The sequence below is a fragment of the Liolophura sinensis genome, chromosome 7, assembly GCF_032854445.1.
Source record: "Liolophura sinensis isolate JHLJ2023 chromosome 7, CUHK_Ljap_v2, whole genome shotgun sequence".
Classification (NCBI taxonomy): domain Eukaryota; kingdom Metazoa; phylum Mollusca; class Polyplacophora; order Chitonida; family Chitonidae; genus Liolophura; species Liolophura sinensis.
Window position 1 is genome coordinate 23,336,282 of NC_088301.1, and position 10,865 is coordinate 23,347,146.

Below are 10,865 nucleotides of genomic sequence, written 5' to 3' on the forward strand. Positions count from 1 at the left end.
GAATCGGGTTGGGCAAAACCCTGGAAACTTTGGAAATTTTTCTAAATTCTCACTTGGTACTTAACATCTTAGAGGACACAAGTACAGGATTGTCCGCATATTGTGATCCCGTGAGGTGTCCTGGTGTCTTTCGCATGGTGTAGTCTTACAGTACCGTGCATGCCACCAACCCTCTACAAGTAGATACTTTATGACAGGCATAACGTTGAAAGTGACGGTGAGCATTATTGCCCACATACAGAAAAGGTCAAGCTCGCACACTGTTCATCTTATTTTTTTTTTTTCTTAATGGATAATTTGGTCTCAAAATGTTTGTGGAATGACCCAAAGGCTTTATGCATGATAAAGGTAGCGTATCTCTTAAATTAATTATACAGATTCAAATTACAATAATTTTGACAATCCAGCAATAATTATCCAAAATGAATAAAAACTTCAGAAGCTTGGATTATTGATGTCAACATTTTTTATATATTATCAGCAATATCAAACGATGTACCACGCACACAAAAGAAACTCAGTCTGAAATTTCTTAGAAATATTTCAAAACATGTACAAAATAAGTTCATATGGCAAAATACGTATTGACACAGGTTAAACGTACATGTAAATGTAGGCCAAAGCATGAAAAAAGTATCCAGTACATTGTAAAGAGTAAGCTGCATTAACGATGATTCTAAGGAGAAACTCTCTATGACGCGAGCTCTTGTTGGAACTCGTTCAGAAAATACTATTACAACACAGCAGCGTCAAGCTGTTGACTTACTCTAACAAATAACAGCTGTTCCTAGCACAACAAGCTGAATTCAGTGAAACCGTTTAGGGTTGCGTATCGCAATAATTGGTTTCAACACATTCACAACATTAGACAAAAACGTTTACATCAGAAAATGTTTTGGGAAATGCTATACGTCAACGGAAAGGTCCATCACTACATGTGTGTTATCGTCACCATAGTAACTACCGTACACGTAATAAATGCCTATGTTTTGGTAAATCCTTAATTCGAGCAAACAAAATTGACTGGAAATTAATCGTGGCATAAACCATGTGTAATATTCTCTCATTTAACCAGCCTTCAATATGCCCGCATGCATACAGTCATCTAATTTTTCCCGGAACTTGGTGTTACCCGGTTTCGACCCTTTAACCTGCAGATGAGCTTCTGACATTTTCGCTTGATAGACTGAATGGGTGATTGCTTTCTGGATTTGCTCGCTTCTCCGTCAGACCTCCTTTTCCTACCATTCAACATCCTGCCAATGAATTTATGGAAGCCACTTCCATCTTTAGATGCCACCTCCACTTGTAGCGATGCTGGATGATGTCTTGCTGAGGTGTTAGGCATGACAGGCAAAAAAGCCTCTTGCTTTGACCTCTTCCATTCTTCTACTGGTCTGTCAGAACTGTTCTGGTTTACATTATCCGTAAAGACATCCAACTTATTATCCAGCATTTTGTCCAACTTTCTGGTGACCTGCAGTGACATTTCCCTCGCCATTTCTGCCTCCAGCCTGGCACAGGCATCCTTCAGACGCTGACTGCGGTACGTCTTGATGGTGTACTTCAGCTTTAGATCTGCCATGTATCTGTTCTGTCGTTTCAGCGCCTCGCGCACTTCGTCGTTCCTGGCAGAGATTCCGGTTATTTTTGCCATTGCTTTGTCGGTTTCCTTCTTGACATCTGCCCAGTTTCTCCTCAGGTGTTCCAAATACCTATAAGCGAATAAATCATGAGCGAACGTTAAAATTAAGGGAGACTATGTAACTGGAATAAAGTCAATGTGAATGGTAACATGCAATAAGGATATTAATTAATTCACATTTCTGTTACATTTTGTTAAATACTTCTTTAGACCGGAGTTTGTAACGAAATACAAGGGTAAAAAGGAACAGATAAACAGAGGGACACTGGTGCAACGAAAACTGAAGTAGGATGAGTGTGATGGGTGTGGTGGGGGTTGGGGTTGGGTAGTGGTTCGGTGACTAAAATGATGATCGGTGTCACTATAGAAGAAACTTATATAACTGAGACAGAAAAAACATGCGAAAAAAGAAGAACTTTCTTTCAAAAGTGAGATAAAATTAAATTCAGCTCAAAACCTGAATATTTACACAAGAAGACGAAGATCAAAGGACCGACACATACAGCTCTACTTGAAAGCAGTACTTCAAATACAAAACATTTCAACAAGAAAACCCTCAAATTTAAAAGATTTTACGGTTTCACAGCTTTAATTTTTAGGTTCATTAGATCAGGAATTAGGTGCCTTCAGTAAATTTATCTAAATAAATCTGTATTATACTTGAAAGTACCAACAACAAATAAATAAAGCAATTACAAATACGTGTACAAGACAAAACCGTACCTTTCATCCTCCATCTGATGATATCTTAACTCTGCTGTTCTCTTAGTTTCACGAAGAAGTTTTTCTGCTAGTTGCAGTTTTAGTTCTTCCATAGAGGCCTTGATATTTCCTGAAACAAATTTTTCTTTCAGTTTTGTACCACAAAGAAACATATTACCAAATAATGATATTAAACCTATTTTAACATATTCTATATCAGGTGAGGACTTCGAAAATTACCGACATCTACTGTACTGCGAATTTAACTGAATAAATAAGACTTAGTTGATGCGTCCTTTCAGAAAGCGGAGTGTTACGTTGTAGTAACATATTCACTAAGAAAATTTGCGTAAACGTAATTCGTGGACACAAAAATCCATTATCTTGGAATCAGTAATTTCCAAACATAATCTGTTGTTTTGAACACACCACCCCAAAAGCTGAAGTCTTTTCTAAAAAGATGAAATTTGAAATTTTTCAAAACAAATTTTAAAAAAAGTTGATAGAAGTTATTCACCAACCTTTCTGCTCTTGCGTGATGGGTGTGGCGGGTTTTAGTGCAGCATGGATTTTCGGTAGAGGGAACTTCGTGTCAACTGAAGGTTAAATAAAAAGTATTTAGAGAATCTAAACAAAGTGATCTTACTTTCGTTGAAAGCAATTTAAAAGAAATGATCAACATAATTATCATTTCTGACACCATGTCTCTCTGCTGCAGTGACAGTTCAAATACTCACTCCCATCATTATCCATGAAAAAAACCTTAATTTAAAACAGACAGAAAACAACAAAATAACATAACATTTATATCATGTATCAACTAGAAATCGGTTACAAATGAATCACCTAGGTTATGTCTGACGTTAAAGATTTTCTGTCTGAGCTCTCCATTTCTTCCTGGGTTGGCCAGCGGTGGGAGACGAAGTGGAAGTAAATCCATGTTGACAGTTTCCTGGACTTTAGCTAGTTTAGGAATTTAGAAACAAAAAACAGACCCCATAAAGAAACTGTAATAATGGCTGTGGTACATTTCGACACAAAATCTCTAAAACTACGTGTTTATGCAATACACAAATGCTCAAAGCATAGAAATTCTTTCTCTACTTTAGTCAACATTTTCAAAATCTGTATAGTTAAATTTCAACCTCGACAAAAATTCTGACACTTGCAATAAAATAAATAAGAAATTTATTCGTTGATTGTTCAGTTTAAAAAATAAATTAGATATGGCTTATTAACCAACCTGTCTGCTGCATTGAGGGTTTTAATGTGACATGGGTTCTCGGAAGGCTGAAAGTTGTGTCAACTGAAGGTTGAAAAAAAATAGGTATTTAGAAAACAGAAACAAAGTGGTATTACATGTACTCTCGTTGAAAACAAACTGATTAACATCCATGATCCATCACAATTTGCCTTTTCTGAGAAGGATATTCAAATGATCTCTGAGTCTCTGGTTGTAGCCCTTGTACATTTATATCAGGTATCACTAAAAGGTTAAAAGCAAATCACCTATGTCATGTTTGGCGTTGAAGGTCTTCTGTCTGAAGTCTTCATTTCTTCTTGGTTTGGCCACCGGTGGAAGACAAAAGGAAAGCTTTACACCCGTGTTGGAAATTTGCTGGTCTTTAGTCAGTTTAGAAACTGAAAAGCGAGAAGTAAAACAGACGCCTTAAAAAAATAATAAACGAAAATTTGTTCATATAGCCAGCCGTCATCTGTGAAAAATAATGTTACCGGGCCTTCACTTTGGACAAATTAAAGTTTTCTTTTGTTGGACACACCAGATCTGGGGCATAGAAACTGGAACTGGTGTACGGTGGGTTTATTTGAAGACAGTTTCCAGTTATGACATGCAGCCAGCTGCTTTCATCAACAATTAGAAAGGTAGCCCATTATTGCGACCAATTCTCCTACTTTATTTTTCAGGTCTGGGTAGCCGACTCCATAAAAATAATGAAAGCCCTGGGTATGTGATAAGACATTATTCTTTAGTTTCCGATGCAAAACTCTTTTATATCAAAGGTTAAGAACCCATGTCAAAAACACAACCCACAAAATTTACAGCTTCTTTGTGACTTCAGTAATTTAAACTATGAATTTAAGTTTACTCCTTGCCTACTCTTTGAGGAGGGTTCAGACACTCACCATGAAGTAAGTTAATTTATTCGAACACATTAGGCCCATTTGCATATCAACATTACCCGGTAATACCGGGTGTCACTGATGTTTTTAGTCTTTTCACTGAACAATGGAGTAATTGTAAGGATAGCTGCAGACTAAAACTTAAGAGGAAGAAGAAATTGATAAGATCAACCATGTATAAGCTCAGTAACACTGACCTAATGTAGTAAGGTATAAAATTAGGAGGAAACATGTGTTTCATAGTATCATTTAAATCAGAATCAAGACTTACATTAAGGTGTAACACTATAACTTAAATAGCTCCACAACCTGAAATGAAAATTATACATGCCTACCTTGTCTTGCCGGTGGGGGATAGTTGCTCCTTCGATATTCTGTGCCAATAACTGGCAACTTGTTCATGTATTGTCATCATTTCTGGAAAATCAGATTATGAACTCTCTTACTCTGAACAATGCTCATGTTCTGTTATCAAAACTTTAGACTGGCATCAACGATCATGCATTATCCTATTCCTGAGATCTTTTTCATTCTCCCCAGCTTTCAGAATAATGTTGAAGCTAAGCTGGAAAAATGGCTAACCCATCTCAGAGCCAGTATTATAAATACTCAAAATATGACAGATTCTGAATAACCACAAAACATCGAAAGTCTGAGCAAAATACGTCAACGATGTCACAGTTTGGACGCCTTTACTTTATTGTTATCGCGTCAGGCTTAATGTAGGCTTTAAACAGTTTGATGTTAAATCAACATTCACGCCTGTTGAAACATTCATTATTGATAACGGTATTCAGAAGTTTAATGTACACTGTAATATTGTTTATCACTTTTTGAGGTGCTATAGATACGCTACAAAATAAGACAAATGGCCAAATTTTTGCTATGAATTACACATGTGCCATTATTCATATATTTCCTTTCTCTAATGATAAATGCAGGGAAGAGAATCGTTTTGATCAAAATCATATGAAATTTTTTCTACTAGCAGGCCCCCTAAACTTCAGTATAACGATTATTTTTGATCATTTTTCTCTAAAATTATATACTTCTTCACTATTCACGACAAAAACAGCTGATCGGCCGACAATTCTCATCCCTCATAATGTCGAAAAGAATACAGAGATGAACATTTACCTGCCGTAAACTTAAGTCTACGATTATTCAGGTGCTGGTGTCAATCTTGACAATCGATTCGTCTGAACTGAGGTGGTAATACTTTATTGATGTCTGTGACATCATTTGTTAGTTACGTCATGTCCTCGTGAGCCATCCCGCCACAAAAAGTGACGTCATTTACTCGTCTGCTGAGGTTAGTCAAGTGAAGATGGACACTGATCACACTGGTCAGTCAGTAGACGAATATCTGCAGTACAGTGGCCACATGTATAACATTAACACCTTGATATTAAAAACTACATGTAGATTTCTAGACTGACTTGTATATTTTTAACTTGTTACTAGTCTTGCCCATTTTGCCTCTCAAGCTCATTAGATCACTGCAACAATCGATTCAACCAAATCATTAAATATTTTAGAATTTGTATTATTTAGCCTACAGAAGAGAAAAATCGTATTTGTAAATGCTCTATTATCAAGTTCCCTTCGGAAGGAATGTTTGGCCCTGAAAAGGGCCTTTGGATTGTGTCACTTGGAAACAGCGACTCACTGAGATTTCTTGGACTTCTTGGGCAGAAGAACAGACGGGATGTTTGGCAGAACTCCTCCTTTGGCAATGGCCACTCCAGACAGCAGCCTGTTCAGCTCCTCGTCGTTGCGAACGGCCAGCAGCAGGTGACGAGGGATGATGGTCCTTCTTTTGTTGTCTCGGGCAGCGTTTCCAGCCAGCTCCAACACCTCAGCGGTCAAGTATTCCATCACAGCGGCCAGGTAAACGGGAGCTCCGGCACCGACACGGTTAGAGTAGTTCCCCTTTCTCAGAAATCTGTGGATACGGCCTACAGGAAACTGTAGACCAGCCCTGGATGAGCGGGTTTGGCTCTTGCCACTCTTCGCCTTTCCCCCTTTACCACGTCCAGACATCCTCAACTGTATATATGTATATATTGTCCCTTGTTCAATGTGAGTACGAATGATGCCAGAAAGCTGTACATGGCCTTATATACCCTCTGTGGGGATTCTGCTATTTTTAGACACATTTTTTTCGGCAATCATTTCAACCAACCAGCAGACGGTAAAATTGTCACACCAGCCAATTAGAGGTAGATAAAATGTTTTCTATTAGGTTCGCGATTTCGTATTTTTTCTTGATGCTGCCCCATTCATATAAATCGTTGTAGTGGATAGCTGTCTACCTATAGGAGATTATTTATCTTCGATACGGAACCAGACTCCAAATCAATCTCAGCAATTATTTACATGTATATTAACTCTCTGTGGGCCTCATGCTGAGGTCACGTCCTCGACAAAGCCCTCCAGAAACATAAAATAAAAGCTATATTTAACTTGAAACATATGTAGACCTAATTTATAGATGACATTTACAACTGAGAATGCATGGGGAATATTTAAAAGAATAGTATAGGCCTACGTATAATATATAAGGATGACATCAGAAGAAAGGCCATCAACGCCTACCTGATTAAGTTGTTTGTTTAAGAAAGGACCCTGACGAGTTAAGCTTATACACGGTAGCGTCCTGAGAGCAAACACTTCCGGGTGAATATCATATTTCTACTTTCTGTATATGGATGCACTTTTTCATTTCAAGTATGTAGGCCTATACATGTAGGTTACATATCAAGTACTGAGTGAAGGCTACTTATACTTAATTATATGTGGAACTATTTTCAAACCAAAAAGATTTTCGTCATGCCACTTGCAACGGTTCACAAAATGAGAAGCCATGGGATCAATCTTTTTGAATGTCTATAAATCCTCTGACTTGTAGAGAGTGTATAACTGAATTAAAAAAATAAAACAATCTTGGACTTATTTTCTTGGACAATTTTCCAGGGTCGTACTTCCAGGGCCGATGTAAAACTTCATATTTACAATCATATATAGCTTACTTTTCTTTAAATATTAATCGAGTTCACTTTTCAAATCCGCTGCTATCGGAAAGATATAGACATACAATGAAACTATAAACACGCAAAACATTTTAACTGACTTTCAATATGAGCCCTTTTTGATCGAGTTTTCACGCGCAGTTGAGGCTATCAGCTTTTTATATGGCGAGCATGGTTTGCGAAGTTGTAGGAAAATCCACAGCGCGGACCGAATAGAAAGCAGAAATGTTGCTTTTCATTGGAGGATAAGTTTTCACGTGCCCACCATCCTTGAATGATAACCACACTCTACAGTTTTAGACTGGGAGCTTGGGGATTGAAAAAATGTGTGTAAATTAAAGCTAGTCACTATATAGAATAAAACCAGAATAAAAAAATGAATAAATTAGAAGACACCGACCATTACGAGAGACCGATCATTCGATTTTATGGGTATTTCTACAATATAAATTTACTAGTATCTCTCTCTCATGCTCCTAAAATATCAGAAATTGACAAGTATGCAAAAAAAAACAACAACAACAAAAAACAACAACAAAAAAAATAGCTATTAAATTGGCTGAAATATTATGTTTCTAGGTCATGCTAGAAAAGATTGTGTCACTATAACAAAGTATTAGACAACACCCTGTCTCATTATATTCATAAAATCATTCTGTTGGAATAACATGCAAAACAAGTATGTCACATATAACATAATGGTACTGTAGAAAGAACATTATCTGTTCTGCCACCATTCAGAAAATATGCATTCTGCAAAATTCACACAATAGAGAGTAATATTCGTTCATATACTGTTTTCAGCTTCCTTACTTAAATCTTTGCTACAAAAAATATATTATTCAAATTTTAATCACATTTAGCGCGATTTATATTGTCATTTGTTCTAAGTGAAATAGATAATTTGTATACAGTGTTCCTTTTAAGGCATAATCACATTTCTTATTAATAATTACATTCTAATTACAGAGCACAACCAACATATAAAGAGAGCTTGAATTTCTCCAGAAGATATGCAATATCTGTATTTTTCTATATCCTTTGTAGGTGTTTGATATATATTAAAACACCTATACTAAATAACAGACCAAGTAAAATAATGACTCCAGAAAATCAAATGAAATGAAATCAAAGAAATAGAAGTCAAATCGGTCTGGCCATTCCACATAACTTGGGCACCAGAACGGAAACGAATTTTTTGAAGCATGCAGTTAAATGCATGTATTATCAAACTTTATAGGACGCATTTTCAAACACAGAAACAAGTGAAGAACTGGACTGTTACTGCTCTATAGTCCGTGGGCTCAAGGTCAACAAATACCTTTCTACTTAAAATAACCCGCCTTGTAACTTAACTTCAGGGGGAACAATTCTCCCATCCACATGGTATATGGTAAATAACATGACGGTGCAGGGGAGGTAACTTCAGAAGGCATATTACTTTGCTCGCATTTAATAAAATATCAATTAACATATAGTTGTTTACAAATTTTTATACTAACCATATGGCAACTTGACAGAAAATTGTAAGTTTTAATATATTATTAGACGGTGAAAAAGTATTCCCTTCTTAAGCGGGAGACCTGGAGTCAAATCAGGCAAATGACTTGGGATATTTTGGTAAATTCCTATTGGCACTGAAAGGATAGGGCAAGTACAGAATTGTCCGTATACTTCGAACCTGTGATCTATTAGGAATGGTGTAGTGTTGCAGTACTATATATTATACATCACACATACGATCTTTTACAAGAAGATGGCGTATAAATGGTGCAACGTTGAAAGTGATATTCAACATCACTCAAACAAACATGAAAGGGAAAGCTCGCGCAGTGTTCATCTTTCTCCAGTTTATAATTGGTAATCTGGTCAAAAGTGTTTGTGGAATAAGCCACAGGCCTGTTGCTTGGATAACGGTAATTAGAAGACAGGGACTTATTTCAAAAGGCACTCAGTAACCTTGATAATGTACCCATGTATTTTAGTTTATACTCCAAGATGAATTAAAAAAATAAGACGCTTGAAATATTAATGTCAACAATTTGTATTTATTACAGGAAATAATGTATCCAGCAATGTACTATTCAGACGTCTGCACCAAAGAGACGAAAGATGAAGAATATCATGCAAAGCAAGGCTCCGCATTATCAAACTTCATATGGCAAAATATATATCGACACAGGAGAAACGAATACATGTACATGTAAATGAAGACCAAAACTTGAACAAGTATCCAGCATATTGTGAACAGTAAGCTGCATTAATGACGGCAATAACTTCTGTGTGATGTGGATATAGTACATATCTTGCCGTTGGCGAGTCAATAAAGGAATAGTTTATCGGACGTCCGTCAGAAGATACGATTACAACACTGCAGGTTGAAACGTTTAACTACGTTGATAACGCAAAGCCTTGTAACAGACTATATATGGAATGACTATATATGAATTGTTATTTATTACTTAACTATATATATACATAATTGAAAGATATTGACAATACAGGGGGAAAGTTGAAAACAAAAACAGAACCACAGGTCTAAACAAGCCAAAAAAGCAAGGCGCAAAACTGTGAAATAAATGTAGAATTTTTGAAAAAATGCAAAATATTACAAACAATGCCAACAGAGATACACTATAATCGACCCTGTTAAAACAACCTCAATGCACGTCTGAAATAGACTTTGGGTTAAATTGACCTTTGCCACCTCCAAGCATACTGGTGGTTTCTTTCGGGCTGATTGAGCAGAAAGCCTGCTCAGCACAAAAATGGTGGCGCTATATATACCGAAGGCTCGGATCTGCTTTTCGCATATAGCAGTGAGCTTTCCAACTTAAGTACAAACTGGTGCACCCCATGCATAGCAATTTGAACTGCTGATGGGACTACTTTTAGAGTTATTCCCGCTGAACGACCCCACTCGAGAACCAACTCTGCTGCATGGCCTGCATGTCAGCCTGCCTCTCTGGCATGCGCGGACGTGCACTGTCTACTTTGATTTGATTGGTTAATATACCAAACATACAAGACCGAATATGTCGTGACTCCGGGGGTTCATCTGTTTCCATATACCCCTGGAGTGAAATCCACACGCGCCGAAGCCCTCTGACAACTGACATGGAGAGCCAGGTGTTTCGCGTTTGGAACGTGTAAATAAACGCACGTGGTGCTTAGAGATCATTCAGTAGGCCGGGTTTGGTTGCGTTCGCATTGGCCCATAGCCAGTTCTGGCCCTTTATCGACGTGAGATTTTGCTAACGTTCCACACAGTGACCCACCTGGTCGAATAGCGCAACACTGTAAACTCGTGTACACGGAAAATTTTTGTAAGTTATACAATGTTA

The 10,865-nt window shown here is 37.2% G+C and overlaps 2 protein-coding genes across 2 annotated transcripts; both read right to left on the bottom strand.

Moving 5' to 3' along the window:
- Positions 1 to 672: 672 nt before the first annotated feature.
- On the bottom strand, positions 673 to 4,890 carry LOC135471438 (uncharacterized). The gene is made up of 7 exons (XM_064750683.1): positions 4,825 to 4,890; positions 3,857 to 3,988; positions 3,591 to 3,653; positions 3,194 to 3,310; positions 2,869 to 2,943; positions 2,369 to 2,477; positions 673 to 1,715 (listed from the first exon to the last, which is right to left on the bottom strand). Exons 3-7 carry the CDS (start codon positions 3,601 to 3,603, stop codon positions 1,106 to 1,108), a joined length of 924 nt encoding a protein of 307 aa, XP_064606753.1. The 5' UTR covers positions 3,604 to 3,653; positions 3,857 to 3,988; positions 4,825 to 4,890; the 3' UTR covers positions 673 to 1,105.
- A 1,251-nt stretch (positions 4,891 to 6,141) lies between these two features.
- Positions 6,142 to 6,532, bottom strand: LOC135471446 (histone H2A-like). Its single transcript, XM_064750693.1, has one exon. It carries the CDS (start codon positions 6,530 to 6,532, stop codon positions 6,155 to 6,157), a length of 378 nt encoding a protein of 125 aa, XP_064606763.1. The 3' UTR covers positions 6,142 to 6,154.
- Positions 6,533 to 10,865: the final 4,333 nt, after the last annotated feature.